This window comes from Schistocerca cancellata, chromosome 3, assembly GCF_023864275.1.
Source record: "Schistocerca cancellata isolate TAMUIC-IGC-003103 chromosome 3, iqSchCanc2.1, whole genome shotgun sequence".
Lineage (NCBI taxonomy): Eukaryota > Metazoa > Arthropoda > Insecta > Orthoptera > Acrididae > Schistocerca > Schistocerca cancellata.
In genome coordinates, this window is record NC_064628.1 from 545439733 (window position 1) to 545460581 (window position 20849).

General features: G+C 38.0%; 1 protein-coding gene across 1 annotated transcript in view; it reads right to left on the minus strand.

The window, feature by feature from the left end:
• Nucleotides 1-20849, minus strand: part of LOC126175382 (nucleoporin Nup188) — a 294589-nt gene that overhangs the window by 152892 nt on the left and 120848 nt on the right. Inside the window, exons 7-11 of the mRNA XM_049922156.1 lie at nt 17723-18013; nt 17394-17645; nt 8399-8547; nt 5939-6215; nt 5222-5519 (exon numbers count right to left, since the gene is read on the minus strand). Coding sequence (XP_049778113.1) covers nt 5222-5519; nt 5939-6215; nt 8399-8547; nt 17394-17645; nt 17723-18013 — 1267 coding nt within the window. The remainder of the gene's footprint in view (nt 1-5221; nt 5520-5938; nt 6216-8398; nt 8548-17393; nt 17646-17722; nt 18014-20849) is intronic.

Consider the following 20849-nt stretch of genomic DNA (forward strand, 5'->3'; position numbering starts at 1 on the left):
ATGAGAGGGAAGATTCACCTGATGTGATAGAAGAAGAAACAGGAGTTGATTAAGAAGAGATAGGGGATCCAGTATTAGAAACGGAATTTAAGAGAGCTTTGGAAGACTTAAGATCAAATAAGGCAGAAGGGATAGATAACATCCCATGAGAATTTCTAAAATCAATGGGGGAAGTGGCAACAAAATGACTGTTCACATTGGTGTGTTTAATGCACGAGTCTGAAGACATACCATCTGACTTTCAGAAAAATATGATCCGCACAATTCCGAAGACTGCAAGAGCTGACAACTGCGAGAATTATAGCACAAGCAGCTTAACAGTTGATCCATACAAGTTGCTGACAAGAATAATACACCCAAGAATGGAAAAGAAAATTGAGGGGCTGTTAGATGATGATCGGTTTGGTTTTAGGAAAGGTAAAGGTACCAGGAGGCACTTCTGACATTACATATGATAATGGAAGCAAGACTACAGAAAAATCAGCACATTAATAGGATTTGTTGACCTAAGCATTCGACAATGTAAAATGGTGCTAGATTATTTGAAATTCTGAGAAAAATAGGGGTAGACTACACGAAGAGAAGGGTGATATACAATATGAGGTGTGTTCAAAAAGTGAGATGACTTTATATTTTTATGAAAAAATATTTGTTTATTCACCAATATTCATGTTGTCCCCATCAGATACAATACACTTGTGCCAATGCTTCTTCTGATCCTCAAACCACTTCTTTTGGTACAGCCTTGAGTACTTCCAGCGATGCAGTATTTATTTCCTCAATTGTTCTCTCTTAGGTCTGTTCAGTTTTAGGAACAGGAAAAAGTCATATGGGGTGAAATCTGGCGAATATGGTGGCTGAGGCATGATTGTTGTCTAGTTTTGGGCAAAAAATCTCTCAAAAGCAACGATGAATGATCAGATGCATTGACGTGACGTAAAAGTCATGAATTGTTTTTCCACAATTCTGGACTTTTTTGTGTACTGTTCCTTGCAAATGGCGCATAACGTCAAGGTAATACTCCTTACTGACCATACAACCTTGATGCAAAAATTCACGATGCGCTACGCCATGGTAACTGAAATAACATTGAGCAAAACTTTGACATCTGATCGAAATTGGCAGGCTTTTTTCAGTCTTGGCTCTCTGGGATGCTTCCACTGGGACAATTGGGCTTTGGCTTCGACGTCATAACCGTAAACCCATGTCCCATCATCAGGGACATCATTCAAGAGTTCTTGAGTGATGCTCATGTGACAGTTCTTCTGATCAAAACTGAGAAGTTTTGAACAAATTTTGCTCACATAGGTCTCATGCCCAAAACATCTGAAAAAATTGCATGACATGTGTCGATCAATATGCCAACATCCTCAGCAACATATCTTACGGTAATTTGATGGTTTTCCACAACAATTTTCTTCACAGCTTCAATGTTATCACCTGTTGTTGATATGCAGGGGCGTCCAGATTGAGGTTCGTCATTGGCATCTTCTCGGCCATCTTGGAAGAGCCTGTGCCACTTCCAAACATTTTTATTACTTAGAGCAAACTCACTGTATGCCACTGTCAACGTTTCAAGTGTTTTAGAGCACTTGATTCCATATATCACACAAAACTTAATGCAAATTCTGTGCTCAATTTTTATAATAATTGAAAATCGCCGAGCACACTAAAACACGTCTAACCTTTCTATCTGTCAAAAACAAACAAAGTATGCTGTACACTTGAAACTGAACATATGTTCAGGAAATATGTAACAATAAAAGTCGATAGTTAAATGTACGTTGCCTGTGCAATTTGAAGTCACCTTACTTTTTGAACAGCCCTCTTATGTACAAGAGCCAAGAAGGGATCAGATTAAAAAGGGTGTAAGACAGGGATATAGTCTTTCGCCCTTACTGTTCAATCTGTACACTGAAGAAACAATGATGGACATAAAAGAAAGATTCGGGAGTGGAATTAAAATTCAAGGTGAAATGATATCAATGATACCCTTGGTGCAACCAGACTAATCCACTGTTACTGAAGAGGGACAGCAATCTTTTTCAATTGTAGCATGAACAAGTGTCTGGATGACTGACTGACCTGGCCTTCTAACATTAGCCAACATGGCCTTACTGTGCTGGTACTGCAAACAGCTGTAAGTGAGGGGAAGCTACAGCTGTTATTTTGTCCTACAGGCACACAGCTCTACTACATGGTTAAATGATGATGGCATCCTCTCCCGTAAAATATTCTGGAAATAAAATAGCCCTTCATTTGGACAAGTATCATCATCAGGGAAAACAAAAGTGGCATTCTACATGTCAGAGCATTAGACTGAAATGAGCAAGGACTAGTGAAATCCCTGGATAACATAAGGCATTACATTTAATTGACATAAGGTGAAAATATAAAAATGCAGCAAACAAAGCAAGAAAGATATAGAAACTATTGGAGAAAAGAGAAGGTGCTGTATGAATATCAGGAGATAAGATGGTAATCCAATACTATGCAAAGAAGGGAAAGCTAAAAGCTGGAAGGAGTATCTAGAACAGTGGTTCCGCACATAGGGATAACTATTGCCTGAAAGGTAAAATGAAAGTTTCTGAGGGGTAAAAATCAAAGGGGTTTGATTGTGTTTTCTGTCATGAAACTAAACTACTTTCAAAAAATCATTACTATTATTGCAATTTTTGTAAGACTCTGATAGTGACTATATAAGTTATCAATAATTACTTTTTTCAATTGCTAGTATTAGTGCTTGACACTACTGTGGGTGTTACAGGCGCCCCCGCCCCTCCTGCGCGCACGTGCACGTGCACTCGCACGCATGCGCGTGCGTACACACACACACACACACACACACACACACACACACACACACACTCTCTCTCTCTCTCTCTCTCTCTCTCTCTCTCTCTACCAGAACACCAATGCTTCGAAAAGAAATGTGGCATTAAAGATCTGTAAATGTAAGAACCATCCCAGTAGTTTTCAAATGAAAATGCACTTCTTGTTAAGTACACAAAATTGAAATGTATGAGACTGTTCAGCAGAATAATTATAAAAAGTCATTTTGGATCATCTGAGTGCATGATGCAAAGGTAAACTTCTGTGTCCATTAGATACTGTCAACAGAATTTGCGTCCCATTTTTCCTTAATTACCCAAGTTTTTTTCTAAACTTTTAAAAATGTCCCACTGTTTTTAAAAAAAACTGCAATGTTGATTGCAATAGTTATGCTGAGATGAAGAGGCTTGCACAGGAGAGACTAGTGTGGAGAACAGCATCAAACTAGTCTTCAGATTGTAGAACACAACAACATTGTCAAATAATAATACATAAAGGCAAACCTATATTTCTAGCATTTGTAGACTTAGAGAAAGCTTTTGACAATGTTGAATGGAATACTCCTTTCAAATCCAGAAGGTGACAGAGGTAAAATACAGGGATCGGAAGGCTATTTACAATTTGTACAGAAACCATATGGTAGTTATAAGAGTCGAGGGGCACAAAAGGCAAGCAGTGACTGAAAAGGGAGTGAGACAAGGTTGTAGCCTATCACTAATGTTATTCAATCTGTACATTGAGCAAGCAGCAAAGGAAACAAAAGAAAAATTTGGAGTAGGAGTTAAAATCCATGGAGAAGAAATAAAAACTTTGTGGTTTGTCAATGACATTGTAATCCTGTCACAGACAGCAAAGGACCTGGAAGAGTAGTTGAACGGATTGGACAGTGTCTTCAAAGAAGGATATAAGATGAACATCGATAAATGCAAAATGAGGATAATGGAATGCAATCAAATTAAATCGGGTAATGCGGGGGAGTTAGATTAGGAAATGAGACATTTAAAGTAGTAAAAGAGTTTTGCTATCTGGAGAGCAAAATAACCAATGATGGTTGAAGCAGAGATGACATAAAATGAATACTAGCTCTGATAAGGAAAGCGTTTCTGAAGGAGAGAAATTTGTTAACATCAAGTATACATTTAAGTGTCAGGAAGTCTTTTCTGAAAGTATTTGTATGGAGTTTGGCCATCTATGGAAGGGAAACATGGACAATAAATAGTTTAGACAAGAAGAAAATAGAAGCTTTTGAAATGTGGTGCTACAGAAGAATGCTGAAGATTAGATGGGTAGATCATGTAACTAATGAGGAGGTTCTGAATAGCATTGGGGAGAAGAGGAATTTGTGGTACAACCTGACTAAAAGAAGGGAGCAGTTGGTAGGACACATTCTGAGGCATCAAGGGATCACCAATTTAGTACTGGAGTGAAGCGTGAAGAGCAAAAATCATAAAGGGAGACCAAGAGATGAATACACTAAGCAGATTCAGAAGGATGAAGGATGCAGTAGTTACATGGAGATGAGGAAGCTTGCACAGGATAGAGTAGCATGGAGAGCTGCATCAAACCAGTCTCTGGACTGAAGACCACAATAACAACAACAACAATACATACATAAACAGAAAAATAATTTTAAATATGAGTTTCTTTACATGAAAGGGAGGGAGGGAGGGAGGGAGAGAGAGACCTAACTCAAAAAGCATAAATGAGAGAACATTACAATCTTTGACGGTCAGGTAATGTTTGATGAAAGTACAAAAACATACCATTGGTTCCATACAGTTGCAGTTATAGTAGCAACTTTCTGAAATCTTTATAAATTTATCTGAAGCAATGTGCAAAGTGTCCCAAAGAATCAATACCAAGACAATGTTCCTCCCCTTTACCCTTGTGTAAACATACAACTCGCAGAATTTTACAGCATTACATAGAGTCAAACAGTTTAGGTTTTAGCTCTACTTCATAGGCAGCGCATAGTAGCTGACTTTCATATATTTTTACTATGACATCCAGCACACTCCTTGTGTGTACAATTAAATAAACACATCAAATCTTTCTTGTATCTGCAGAAGAAAACTCAATAATTACAAACAGAGAAGTTGTCGCTTCCCACTCTCACAAATTCAACTGAAGTTACACATTCATAAATTTCTGTAGAACGTTGAACACAGGTCAGTTGCCAAATCTTAATTATTTTTAGCACTAATTGTTACTTTCCACTTTTATACATAATAATTTGAAGATATGTCTTTGTGAGGAATTGCTTATAACAAGCAAATACATCATGAAGTACAAGGAACAGTTAAGAGCACATTATAACAATAACTAAGAGTGTAATTGCAACAGAACAGTACATAGGAGATCATTTATTAGACAAATATCAGGGCTGTACCTGTGGCGACTATCTTTAGGAGTGCAAATCCACTTGGTGTATGTAGAACACTATGCAGGATAAGCTTTCTAAACAAATGAAGGTAAGTGGTTTCTGGACCATTTGTTACCTCTCCCACCAAAAGCAACTCATGGAATACTTTCATGCATGTAACTCCAATGGACAGCTGATCACAATCAGACACATAATTCCATGTTTGATATCGAGGGAATACTTCATTCAAAATGAAAATAAGTCCTGGTAAAACCAATTCACTGTAGGCATATGTCTTTTCTTCTGATGTAACAGTTGTGTTAGGCTGAAAGAATATAACACCACTATTTCTATTAATTGTAGTACTACACTCATATGATGATGATGATGATTGTAATGAACACAATGACAACCAATAGTAAGTAACAAGTGTTAAAGATATTTATGTATTCCACACACAAACAGAAAAACATGGTGAATGTCATAAGAATAAAATACAGAATATATTTGTAATTGCAGGAATATTTGACTAAATCATCAAAAAATGAGCTGTACCTTCTCACAACTACAACTGCACAGAAATTAAATAAAATCAATGCCTAGAATCCAAGAAGCATATTTTTTTAGAGTGTACTACTAAATTAATGACTTACAGACTTTAACAAAGCAATATTGTCAATTTTAAATTACATATTGTTACTTTCAAAACTGGACTATTACTTCTTCCATAAATACAAAACTTACCTTGATAATCCTATACAAGAAATTTAAATAAGATTTCAATAAAGCATAAGTGCCACTTGGGCATTCTTCATTATAAAGCCAGTCACCAATGGTTCTGACATACAGATAATTGCCCGATATGAGTGTGAGATTTAATGGGGCATTCTCTAATGTTGGAAATATCTGTAGCTGTTTCAGAACTGTATAAACTTTCATTCGGTCTTGTGACGCAAGTGTAGTCATTATGTCTAAGCATGAGCTGAATACCTTAGCTGAAGCTCGCTTAATTCTTTTGAATCTAAAAGTGAAACAATTACAATATTAGGAACAATCTCTCAGCATTATTTGATAAGAAACACATCAAATAAATAGAATGTACTATTCACTGGAGAATACAATATACATTAAAAAAGATAAAAACACATAGGAGAACAATGTTTCACAAGAAATGATCAACAAAAATGCTTTCTAATGCAAACACTAAAATCTACCTCATATAACCAATATCAAAAAGCTTTGACAAGTTAAGTAACTGGCAAAATTTATGCATAAGAATCAAATACTGGTTAGATATTTTCTTAAAACATAATATATAACAATTACGTTATTATCAAAGTGGATAAAAATAATCATGTTGTTAAAAATAGTCATAGGTTTACTCTGGGATTGGGAGTAACCCACCACTCCTTCTTCCTCTTTCCAATACCCTACATATTTTCTTTATGTGTAGCAAATGGCTGGTTTACAAAAGACCAAAGCTGTATTCTTCTAGCTCCACTTTCAGTCCTGAAGTCAAAAATTATAAAGTGTAGTTGATCATGACAATTTTACATTTGCAAATATGTAACTAGATGGTTGCAGAACAACCACATGCTGACAAAATCCTCAGCCCTGGATTGAAAATGTGCTCTAGAGACAAAGTCCACCTCTTTATTGCGTCATGCACATTAGATATCTTGATACAATGTGGGAGAAAGAGCCCCGTCAACAAAAACCCCGTCAACAAAAACAAAAAAATATCGACTGGGGGTAGAATTACAGTTGCTAGTTTGTACAGGGGTAGGGAGGGGAGAGGGGGGGGGGCGAGTGTCATGAACTACATACTAAAAATTGACCATGGGGTAGTAGTGGGGGCTGGGGAGAGGGGGGGGGGGTTACAATGGTCATTTCTTAAGATTATTTCTGAACATCTTGAAAACTGTAGCTTCTACCAAAATGTTTCCCAATACAAAATTGAACTACAGTAAATTTCCCACAAAAATGGTTCCATACATTTTTTTCTCTAGGACTAATAGCTTCCATGTTATAGAGATGGAAAAAAAACATATTATTAAAAATTGTGCTTTAATGGTATACAATTAATGTTTATTGTTAATTAATGTGACTTAAAAATGAGTATTAAATGTCTGTACTGCATCTGAGTGCATTAGAACCACATTAAGGGATAAAGTGTGTTCTGTGGGTGTAATAAGTTGGAAACATGGGTTGGATATCAGAAGTATGATTCTGGTCCTGTGCTTCCCTCCTTCATAGGTCTGTAAAATGAACAGTGAGCATGCAATTCCTCATTCTCTCTAATGTACTACGTCACAAAAAGCAACTATAGAGTGTTTCACAAAGTTATGAGTATGCCAACTCTTCCACAGCTAGACTAATCCCTGGTGATGTGGTGGGAGACATGCTCTGGTGGGGAAGGGGGCGGTGGGGGGAGTTGTTATTTTCCACAATGTGTGTTAACAATATATGGAATACAAATATGGATTACTATAAAGAACACTCAAATAAAAATGATACGTATGGAATAAAAGTAAGTAAACACTTTATTACACAATGGAAAATCCAAGATGGAATGTAAGAATCTCATGAAAAGAACTGTCAGAAAATGAGCTTTTGGCCAACTACAACTAGGCCTTCGTTGGAAATAGGCAACAAAACACACCTCATCAGTCAGAGACTGTGGTGGTCACATGTGTGTGTGTGTGTGTGTGTGTGTGTGTGTGTGTGTGTGTGTGCGCGTGCGTGTGTGCTTATGTTGTGTATTTCCGACGAATGACTAGTTGGCCAAAAGCTCAATTTCTGAGTGTGTTCATGTTGTATCTATCTGTGACTCAGTATCTCCTCTATATGGTGAGTAGCAACTATCCTTTTCATAATATTGTAAACACTTGTAAACACTTTATTGTTTCAAAAAGAATCACCATAACTGTTACTGCATTTTCCTCACTATGAAAAAAGACAGTCCATGCCTGCATGGAAAAATGTTTGCAGATGCTTACAGAATCATTATTGTCCTCAAATGTGCACCTCTTTGTACAGAGCAGATCAATGGAAATGAATGTCTTTCTTCAGGGCTCCAAAAATGTAGTAATCACGTGGGGAGAAGTTGGGCCTATACAGAAGATGTGTAAGGGCTCCCCAGCAAAACGTCTGCAGCATACTGAAAACAATATTATTTTATGTTACAGAGGCTTGAGTACTTACCTAGTAATCATTGTGACAGTGTAGTTGACAGCATTTGTAAGTTCGGGACATAAATCCACTTTAGCTAGAAGCATGTTGTTGATTATATGAAGTCCTGTTAGCACATTCTCTTCAGCACTTGACAGGTCACCATCATCACTTGATAACTTCTGTTTGAAAAATAAAATTCTATAAGGCTACTGACATATAAGTACAGGGTTATTACAAATGATTGGAGCGATTTCACAGCTCTACAATAACTTTATTAAATGAGATATTTTCACAATGCTTTGCACACACATACAAAAACTCAAAAAGTTTTTTTAGGCATTCACAAATGTTCGATATGTGCCCCTTTAGTGATTCGGCAGACATCAAGCAGATAATCAAGTTCCTCCCACACTCGTCGAGTTCGAAAGCATCGTTGATGTGAACTCGCAGTTCTGGCACGTTTCTTGGTACAGGAGGTTTAAACACTGAATCTTTCACATAACCCCACAGAAAGAAATCGCATGGGGTTAAGTCGGGAGAGCGTGGAGGCCATGACATGAATTGCTGATCATAATCTCCACCACGACCGATCCATCGGTTTTCCAATCTCCTGTTTAAGAAATGCCGAACATCATGATGGAAGTGCGGTGGAGCACCATCTTGTTGAAAGATGAAGTCGGCGCTGTCGGTCTCCAGCTGTGGCATGAGCCAATTTTCCGCGGGCTACGCGTGAAACTTGCCCGCACGCGTTCATTCGTTTCTTCGCTCACTGCAGGCCGACCTGTTGATTTCCCCTTACAGAGGCATCCAGAAGCTTTAAACTGCGCATACCATCGCCGAATGGAGTTAGCAGTTGTTGGATCTTTGTTGAACTTCGTCTTGAAGTGTCGTTGCACTGTTATGACTGACTGATGAGAGTGCGTTTCAAGCACGACATACGCTTTCTCGGCTCCTGTCACCATTTTGTCTCACTGCGCTCTCGAGCGCTCTGACGGCAGAAACCTGAAGTGCGGCTTCAGCCGAACAAAACTTTATGAGTTTTTCTACGTATCTGTAGTGTGTAGTGACCATATGTCAATGAATGGAGCTACAGTGAATTTATGAAATCGCTTCAATCATTTGTAATAGCCCTGTATACCGTATTTACTCAAATCTAAGCCGCACTCGAATCTAAGCCGCACCTGAAAAATGAGACTCGAAATAAAGGAAAAAAAAAATTCCCGAATCTAAGCCGCACCTGAAATTTGAGACTCGAAATTCAAGGGGAGAGAAAAGTTTTAGGCCGCATCTCCAAATCGAAACAAAGTTGGTCCATTGTAATATGATAGACAATTTAGGTCGAATGAATGACGATACAGCTACAGTAGTTTGGTTCGAGTTGTAAGCTTAGCAGTTAAGCTTTACCACGTAGCCATTGCTATGCGTCAGGCGCTCCGTCCGTATTGATACGGATACCCTTCCTTTTTCACGTGCTTCGTCTGGTTTGAATCGATTGCGTATTTTGCTTTGATCTGATAAATGCCGTTTTCTTTGTTATAGGTGTTTGCGTCACTCTTAAGCTGAAAATGCATTACTGCACTGTGTCATGCATTGTTTGTCGCATTCTGATAGTGCTGATAGTGCGTGTTTACGGCCAGTCGCGGCTCGCGGCATGGCTTGCTTTTGTGCGCGCTACCGCCGCGTACAAAAAAAAAAAAAGGGGAGAGAGAGAGAGAGAGAGAGAGAGAGAGAGAGAGAGAGGAATCGTCTCATTAGCGAAACAATGGCAAGAGACTGCTCTTTATTGTTACTTTACTGCTGCTTTCATTGATAATGATCAACAAGAACCAAATAATAGACTACGTATGATAGAAGATGTTCTGAACGAGAGTTTAGCGAAAATTTTTCTCCATTTGAAAATCTTTGTAGATGCCTCTTTAGTACATTACATTCTGCACAGAAATGAGAGTCATCTTAGAATTAAAAATCTAGTCACTGGCCGTGCTTCATTTCTGACTGTACCACTATTAGGCATAAGAATAATACGAATATAAACATGACATGATATGTATATTCTTACGTGTTTGCTGTTGTCTCACTCTAGTTTCGTAGTTTATTAGGCAGACAGGATTTAAATGAGATAGCAGCAAACACGAAACAGTACATGGCAAAATGTTTATATTCATATTATTCTTACGGTGAAGCGAATACTGAATGTGATTCACAATACATAAAAGTTCCTATTAGCAACCATCTCTTCTCACAGGTAGGAAAACATTCAGAACGTAGAGTTGGCCATATTGACAAACGTCCCAAACTGCCTTACCAGTCGGATTTTTGTAGTACATTGAAATGCTGCTGCATTCGAAGATGAGCAATACGGAATTTGTATTTACTTCGTTGGATAATGTATGAAAATGCAGTGGTCGAAACTCGCAGCGGAGAAAAAAAATCTCGTCTTCCACTTTTTTTTAAAAAAAATTATTTACTGACGCAGAGGTTTTGGCGCCAGTATTTATCTTTGTGCCTACAAAGTATGCTTGCGTAGCGCTACATGTATTCGCCGGCAGAAGTTAGTTGTGACGGCACGTACGAACATTTTTCATAACTTCCGCTAGCTTTGCACTCGATTCTAAGCCGCAGGCGGTTTTTTGGATTACGAAAACCGGAAAAAAAGTGCGGCTTAGATTCGAGTAAATACGGTAATATTATAAATAGAGTATCACATGGAAACCCAGTTCTAAGCAAAGAAGGGAAAGCAGAAAGGTGGAAGGAGTATATAGAGGGTCTATACAAGGGCGATGCACTTGAGGACAATATTATGGAAATGGAAGAGGATGTAGATGAAGATGAAATGGGAGATACGATACTGCATGAAGAGTTTGAAAGAGCACTGAAAGACCTGAGTCGAAACAGGGCCCCCGGAGTAGACAACATTCCATTGGAACTACTGACGGCCTTGGGAGAGCCAGTCCTGACAAAACTCTACCATCTGGTGAGCAAGATGTATGAAACAGGCGAAATACCCTCAGACTTCAAGAAGAATATAATCATTCCAATCCCAAAGAAAGCAGGTGTTGACAGATGTGAAAATTACTGAACAATCAGTTTAATAAGCCACAGCTGCAAAATACTAACACGAATTCTTTACAAACGAATGGAAAAACTAGTAGAAGCTGACCTCGGGGAAGATCAGTTTGGATTCCGTAGAAATACTGGAACTCGTGAGGCAATACTGACCTTACGACTTATCTTAGAAGAAAGATTAAGGAAAGGCAAACCTACGTTTCTAGCATTTGTAGACTTAGAGAAAGCTTTTGACAATGTTGACTGGAATACTCTCTTTCAAATTCTAAAGGTGGCAGGGGTAAAATACAGGGAGCGAAAGGCTATTTACAATTTGTACAGAAACCAGATGGCAGTTATAAGAGTCGAGGGACATGAAAGGGAAGCAGTGGTTGGGAAGGGAGTAAGACAGGGTTGTAGCCTCTCCCCGATGTTATTCAATGTGTATATTGAGCAAGCAGTAAAGGAAACAAAAGAAAAATTCGGAGTAGGTATTAAAATCCATGGAGAAGAAATAAAAACGTTTAGGTTCGCTGATGACATTGTAATTCTGTCAGAGACAGCAAAGGACTTGGAAGAGCACTTGAACGGAATGGACAGTGTCTTGAAAGGAGGATATAAGATGAACATCAACAAAAGCATTATGAGGATAATGGAATGTAGTCGAATTAAGTCGGGTGATACTGAGGGAATTAGATCAGGAAATGAGACACTTAAAGTCGTAAAGGAGTTTTGCTATTTGGGGAGCAAAATAACTGATGATGGTCGAAGTAGAAAGGATATAAAATGTAGACTGGCAATGGCAAGGAAAGCGTTTCTGAAGAAGAGAAATTTGTTGACATTGAGTATAGATTTAAGTGTCAGGAAGTCATTTCTGAAAGTATTTGTATGGAGTGTAGCCATGTATGGAAGTGAAACATGGACGGTAAATAGTTTGGACAAGAAGAGAATAGAAGCTTTCGAAATGTGGTGCTACAGAAGAATGCTGTAGATTAGATGGGTAGATCACATAACTAATGAGGAAGTATTGAATAGGATTGAGGAGAAGAGAAGTTTGTGGCACAACTTGACCAGAAGAAGGGATCGGTTGGTAGGACAAGTTCTGAGGCATCAAGGGATCACCAATTTAGTATTGGAGGGCAGCGTGGAGGGTAAAAATCATAGGGGGAGACCAAGAGATGAATACACTAAGCAGATTAAGAAGGACGTAGGTTGCAGTAAGTACTGGGTGATGAAGAAGCCTGCACAGGATAGAGTAGCATGGAGAGCTGCATCAAACCAGTCTCAGGACTGAAGACCACAACAACAACAACAACAACATCACATGAAATTCCCTTATTCATATTTCTTCATCTTATTTTTGTGATATATTTCTGACAAACAACTTTGCCAGTGTACAAATCTAGAAGTTACACAGGATGTTTAAATTATAAAATCAAATGGATGTGACAAGCAAAAGCCATGAAGGGTAAAACTGTCAATTCTGTGACAACCAGACACACGAATATCTGCTTCCACAGCTAAGCACTCAGCATGTCCGACTGCCACGTGGAGGGCTCGAACTCAGTTACCAGTACTGCCTGAGATTTTTCCTTGGTGGGAGGACTGGAACGGAGTGCCCTCAGATGCTAAACGAGGAGCTACTTGAGTGACAAGTAGCAGTTCCCAAGTTGACAAAATTCCAATGGGAGGGAGGGTGATGTTTTAACCCAATGCCCTTGCATATCTCAATAAAATGGCGACATTGGCAGAGGCTGGTACACCAGTTGGTCAGAACTCAATGATCCATCAGGAGAGTGTGCAGAGCTGGTTATGAAGTGAGGTGTAGCATGTATGAGATAGCAGTAAATTTCATTATGTTGGCTCAGTACTAACATCAAAATGACAATTCAAATTCATGTTCAAATAACTGAATGATTGCTCACTGTATAAAAGAAAAATAAGCAGCTAGAGAATGCAAGATGTGACCAGCATAAGATATAACAAGTCTCACAACATGTCTCTCATGTAGCTAAAAAGGCAGCTACTACTTTCCTTCAATATTCTGTTGGTAAATAATGCTTCAGCAGTTTTATTCTGTTTTCATAAATTATGTAAACAAATCCCTCCTTCAGTATCTGTGTACAGATGCGATAAGGCTAGATCTCTATGATGGTAGCAACTGAAGGCAAGAAATATTACTTGTGGCATTCAATACTAGTGCGAGTCTGTTTCACATTCTGTTTTGGAGAAAAACAAGGTTGGAAGCTACTTCTCCTCACCTTATAAAACAAGGACTAGTAACATTACTGTCAACTGCCTTATTAAACCTCTCTTTGATGTACTCAGTATATATACAATATACAAAAAAGTGGTATGCACATAGGTATGAGACCTGTGGACAACTGTCCCACATTCTTGTTTGTCTGCTAGTGACGTTGCTATTTGGCCCCTGTTGACAAACTGATGCAATGTGTGGCCCCTTGGTTGATCTACAGCTATATGATACTGTTTTGCACTAACCGCTGCATAAACACCATCAGAGGATGTAACAGATAAACTCATTATGACCCAGATCTTTTGAAAATCGTGTTGATTGTTCCAGGTGCATTGTCACTGGTAGTTGCTCCTTGTAATGGAAAAATTAGTGATGCTCAAATTTTTATCAATTCTTTGAAAAGATTACTAGTTGTGTCATTTCTGTAGTATCAGTGCTGTTACCCACAGCAATTAAAAATTCTTTCAATCAAAAAATTTCTGCCCCCCCCACCCCAATTTCTACCCATTTGTCGAAAGCACATCTCAAAAACAAACACTTAAGTGTTTTTCCTCCTCATCAAAGGACAGTTATAAATGGAACATCTAGTAAACGTTTTCTAATAAATTCCCATTTGTCACACAATTTAGAATATTTAGCAGTTTCATTGCCTGTCATAAAGTTAACTCTGACACTGCAGTAGTGATGCATTTTTGTTTTTAAACATTTACTACCAAGTTCTTCCCTAACTTTCATACTCCAGCTTTTCATACTGATCCATTAGTTTTTTAGTTGAGTTAAATATTTTGAAATAACGTGTATCTTTAAATTGTATTTTATGTTAATAAACATGCTGCACAAGAAAAATAAAGGAAAAATAGAAATTTAAAAAAAAGGAAATAAAGGAAAAACATAAAAAATGGAAAATAAAAAAAAAATAAAGTGAAAGACCATATTTCCCTGTCCAACCATATATAGCCCAATCTAAAAATTCTCTCCCTCCACTTACTTTTCCATTCTTAATATTCAGAACTTTTAGACATCACTTGCTTATATCCACTTATAGAAAAAAGTGTTAGTACTGCATCCTTCGGTCTTTCAGGGAATAAATAATGACTCAGGGACGAGTTACAGAGTTAACATAAGGGATTGCGATCAAGCCAGCACAAGATTTTAGTCATGTGTTTGAAATATAACAGCTAGAAAAGTTACTGCTTTTCAATGGCCTAATGTTTTTTTGTGACGTCGCTAACAAATAATTTGGCAAAACTGACATCTGGTGCTGAAGCATCATTGCCTGTCTAAATACTAGCAAGGCTCGCTTTCGATGGCCTTTTTTTTTTTTGCATCAACTGATAGGAAGCATTTACTGCCTTTATTAGACAATGATTTGAATTTAATAACATCTATCTGCTGCTACTGTCATCAAGGAATTGAATATCATTTACCTTACCAAGTTTGTTTCATGCCTGATAATGCTCCAAAATCTGTACAGAATCAGAAGAGAACTGAAGGAGTTTAAAGACTGGAAGAAGAACCAAGATCTAGGACATCCCTTAAATGTAGATGTGTTAGTATCCATTGTAATACTGTGACTGCTATGGCAGGTTAAAGCTAAGTTAGCAGGAATGAAAGAAACAGCACGCAGCTTCCTGGAACAGATGGACCAATTAGATTCAAGAGTCCCACTCACAAAACTATTATTGGTAAAGGATAGGATTACAGGTGATTCTGTAAATGGAGGAAAATTCAGCAGAAGGAAAAGACAACTACAGAATCTCATCTGATAAAAAGAAGCAGCCCATGGCATAGTTGAAAATGATGATGAAAAATCAAGTATGGCAATGATAGTGACAAACAGCTGAGTGGGCAGCTATGGGGCTATGAAGTGAAAGTATTTAAACATCAATTTGTACAATGATGATTAATATACAACTGGTGATGAAACAGGAGACTCTCGCAAGGACAACTTGTATTTTGGACAGTGCATTTTTGGACACTGTTAGATTGGATTAGTGTTCTGACAAACAATGTTGTTAGGATACTGTAAGTGTAGAACTTTCTGTTGTGTGATTAGTGCATACTTACATGCAGTGACACTAAGTTTCTACACCACTTGCATAATTTGGCCAGATGATCAGACATGCAGACCACTGACACAGTAATATTATTGTCATGGGCACAGCCAGTCACACTTCAAACACTGTCATAACAAAGGTTATAGTACAGATAAGTCTACTCCCATTCCTCGCTTCCCGTCACGGCAGGAACACAGCCATGGCACACACTGCTACTATGAGTGATGTGAATAGTTCTGTGATCCAGTGTAAAACAGCATTAACATATTAAAAGTGAGAGCAACAGCTTGTAAGATGGTGATAAGAAAGAGGTGTGAGGAGGGATATGCATCACCTACATAGATGCTTCTCTTCTTTAGTTCTACCCCCACTCAATGAACAGTTCATCAGTATGCCACGTTCTACATTCAAATTCTGAAATTCAATAGAACAGTTTGGGTTCCAATATAGAGAAGGCTTTTTACACGTTAAATGAGAATGTACTCAATTCATTAGACAACAAATTATAGGCTACTGGCATTTTCTGTGACCTGTCGAAAGCCTCTGACTGTGTGCATCACAGCACACTCCCAAGTAATTCAAAATATTATGGTGTCATCAGCAGTGCTGCAAAGTGGTTGGAGTCTTACCTAACTAACAGGAAACAAAGGATGCCATTGTGAAATACCTGTGGAGTAAGCAAACAGTCTACATCTGACTGGGAATTAATTACATTTGGTGTTCCTCAAGGTTCCATCTTGGGTCTGTTGCTTTTTCTCGTGCACATTAATGACCTCTCATCTGTTACATCGCCATATATTAAGTTTGTTTTGTTTGCAATAAATAACAAATCACGTACAGAAATAATCAATTTTTGACAATATAATGTAAAATCTACTCAACCAAGCAGCGTCAGGAGAACATGCATATATATATAAAAAAAAAATGTTTCACACATGCAAGCTTTTGGAACCAATGGCTCCTTCTTCTGGCAAAAGGGCTGAAGGGGAAGGAAGAGGGGTGAAGGCAAAGCATTGGAAAGGTTTAGGAAAAGGGGTAGACTTCAGAAAAGTCACCCAGAATCCCAGGTCAGGAGAGACTTACCAGATGGGATGAGAAGGAAAGAATTCATAGATGAATATTTTAACAGGGACTGTTAGACCAGTTTACATAACAGTGTCTGTCATATTTCAGTTTTGACAGCACTTGGTCACAACAAACAAGATTAGGTATTCTGTGTATGATAAATTTATTAAAGTGCATAACTATGTTTAATTCTGACAGTGTATTAATTCTGTAAATATTAGCAGTTCCAGTTTACTGTAATGTATTCATATATTTTGACAATCTCCTACCAAATCACCAGGAAAGAGAGTATTATATTCAAATATTGTTTTTTTTAATTTTATTTTTAATTTTTTTATTTTTATGTTATACTTTGTGACATGTTCCACACCCATGAAAATCATCTCATTTTTGGATCTATGGAACGAAAATTGAATATAATCTAATAATAAATGTCATACAGAGGTAGTAAGTTTGTTTAAGTAACAAAAACAAACATCAGAAAAAACTGTACAAAGCACTGCAAGATAAAGTTAATAGGATAAGGCTTTTACATTCATCACAGAGTTTTGTGATCATCAACATTCACTCAATGTATTAATAATATACTACACATACAAACCTCTTCAACCAGGGCCTTTTGCTCATTATAAACAGCTTCATAAAAACTGAAATTCTCAACATGCCAGCTGATTAACGGAGGTGCAATGAATGTACCTCGAGTGTTTTGAAGAAGAAAATTTGAGAATTTCATTGGCTTTCTAGTGCCCTGAAGTCTCCAAGTGTCCGATGATTCTTGACAAATATTCCTGTTCATATCTTCTTCACTTACAATATCGCCAAACCGTTCCATCCTCACTAGCTCTGAATGTATCTGAAATTTTAAGCAAGCAATAAATGAATCTGAAAACTACAATTACTTTTAAAAAATTGTGTTCATAACAAACATACCTTCCGAGCACTGTCTGCACTATCAGAAGATAATGCCTGAACCACTCTAGCAAATGGTAAGAATTGTCCGATGGGAAATTTGAGAGCAAGAAGCTCACATAAAAGCCTCAGGCCATGATTTTTTCTTGTTTTCCAATAAGTATCAACTATTGTTGGATGATCTAGCACCGAGCCAATGAGATCACTCAATCCCTTCATGCAGCATATTGTATTTTCATCAAAATTATTTGCAATGACCAGCAGAAGTAAATATACAGTTCGGTATGCAACTGCTGATAGTTTGGTAACATCCTAGGTAGTAAAAGAGAGAAAAAAAAGTGGTTTTATTTATAGTGACAATTACAACATAAGTTTCTGAGTGTAAAGTAACACCTTTCATGAATATATGTCTCTCTCTCTCTCTCTCTCTCTCTCTCTCTCTCTCTCTCTGTGTGTGTGTGTGTGTGTGTGTGTGTGTGTGTGTGTGAGTGAGTGAGTGAGAGAGAGAGAGAGAGAGAGAGAGGAGAGAGATATTTTGTGTGCAAGAAAGTAAACACAAATCTAAACACTTTTTAATCTACATTATACACACGAAATACTTGATTTATGTAAATGAAATATTTGATTAAAATGTAAAATCTGTATAAATGTGCCACAAAACTTAACGAAGTTCACCTCGTTTCTAGTCAGTATGCATCTACAACATACAAGAGCAGTTCCATGTTGGACAGCCAAAAACAATCCACCAAGTAGCAAGATCATGATAATATAGCACATGAAATGGCAGTAGCTACAGTGGAAGTACTTTCCTTATACTCATGAATATAACACACACAATATTTTGTCTGCTCCACTGGCCTATCAAAGAGGGCATGACCACTGATACATGAGAACTCCGCAAATGCAAATTTCATAATGGAAACAATAAAAAATTAGGAGAGACTAGCGTTCACTGATTGATGCATTGCACATAAACACAGATAACAGTGCAGAAGTATTACTAGGTTTTGATCTGATGCCTTTTTTCTAGAACAAAAATACTCTCATTTAAATAAAGACACTCAAATGCCTACATCCTACGAGTGGCAACACTGAACGTCTATGAACAGTTACTCAGGATGACAGTAATGGAGAGAGAGGAAAAGTGAGTTGTAATAGAGAGTTGGTAAGATGTATGAGACAAGGAGGGTATGTGGAGGTAATGGGAGGCATGACGAGGGGAAGACAGATGGGTCTCAACAGATGTATCAAAATGAGTCCCAGAAGACATCAAAATGTGGTTGACAATGTTGCAAAGAATGTGGTTGCATTTTTCAAGAACTAGGCAATACCAGATTAGGAGAATGTCATCTTTTTGGGCCTCATTTTGCTACTTCTACTGAGACCCACTTGTCTCCACCTCCATCATGCCTCCTATAACCTCTCCCCTTTTCATGCCCCATACATATTACCTCTATCCATTTGCCACATGCCTTTTGTCTCTTCTCGCACCAGTCAATATAAACAACCACTCACAAACGATGTTATCACAGGAGCAGGTAGGTGCATATGGGAGGCTGTACGGTGATGTATTTACTGAAAAAGAAAGAGAGAGGTAACCTTGAAGCTTGTAAGATCACTAAACTGTTACATGTTTCTATATGGCACACATCTATCAGCTACAGGACAATGGTTGCTTTCCTTTATTCTGGAATTACCATTGATGTGGTATTTTGCTGATATGGTCCACTTTCATCCCTGAAACTTGCTTTTTTCCTATTTTTGTTACTGTCTTTCGTTTTATATCTAGAACTAATTTTTTCAGAGTTTCCTCTTTTTTAGTGTGTCTGTTTTCCACCTAGTAACCACTCAATGCTTCACAAGTTAAGGGTTGAGTTCTCAGCACTGGCAATGTTTTCTGTAAGAAGGACTAGAATGGGATGCACTAAGACTCAGAGATTGATTTAGGAGCTATTTGAAAGAGAAGCAGCACCTGCAATGTCTAGAAACCTGAAAAAGGATGGTGGAATGTCTTTTCATACCACATGTGAATGCTGCCGTTGGTCAATCTACATCACATTGTACTTTGGGCCAGATCATAGTGTTACATACTTTAGTCATTATTACTGCAATTACTTCTTTTTAAAACTATTGTCATCATAGCTTTTTCATTTTCTATGCCTTCGTCACAGCATTTTCTCTTACCAGTCAAACCGTGGACCCTTGCCTATTCTACGTCAGCCATTTCCACAAACTTACATGCACATTAGGACAAATACAGTCTTATATAATCTTTCTGAAATCTTGTATGCTGCTTGGAACCTCTTCTTTCTGGAGACTAGAAATCTACTCTGTAGGAATCAGCATGGGTTTCGAAAAAGACAGTCATGTGAAACCCAGCTCGCGCTATTCGTTCACGAGACTCAGAGGGCCATAGACACGGGTTCACAGGTAGATGCCGTGTTTCTTGACTTCCGCAAGGCGTTCGATACAGTTCCCCCCAGTCGTTTAATGAACAAAGTAAGAGCATATGGACTATCAGACCAATTGTGTGATTGGATTGAGGAGTTCCTAGATAACAGGACGCAGCATGTCATTCTCAATGGAGAGAAGTCTTCTGAAGTAAGAGTCATTTCAGGTGTGCCGCAGGGGAGTGTCATAGGACCGTTGCTATTTACAATATACATAAATGACCTGGTGGATGACATTGGAAGTTCACTGAGGCTTTTTGCAGATGATGCTGTGGTGTATCGAGAGGTTGTAACAATGGAAAATTGTACTGAAATGCAGGAGCATCTGCAGCGAATTGACGCATGGTGCAGGGAATGGCAATTGAATCTCAATGTAGACAAGTGTAATGTGCTGCGAATACACAGAAAGATAGATCCTTTATCATTTAGCTACAAAATAGCAGGTCAGCAACTGGAAGCAGTTAATACCATAAATTATCTGGGAGTACGCATTAGGAGTGATTTAAAATGGAATGATCATATAATGTTGATCGTCGGTAAAGCAGATGCCAGACTGAGATTCATTGGAAGAATCCTAAGGAAACGCAATCCGAAAACAAAGGAAGTAGGTTACAGTACGCTTGTTCGCCCACTGCTTGAATACTGCTCAGCAGTGTGGGATCCGTACCAGATAGGGTTGATAGAAGATATAGAGAAGA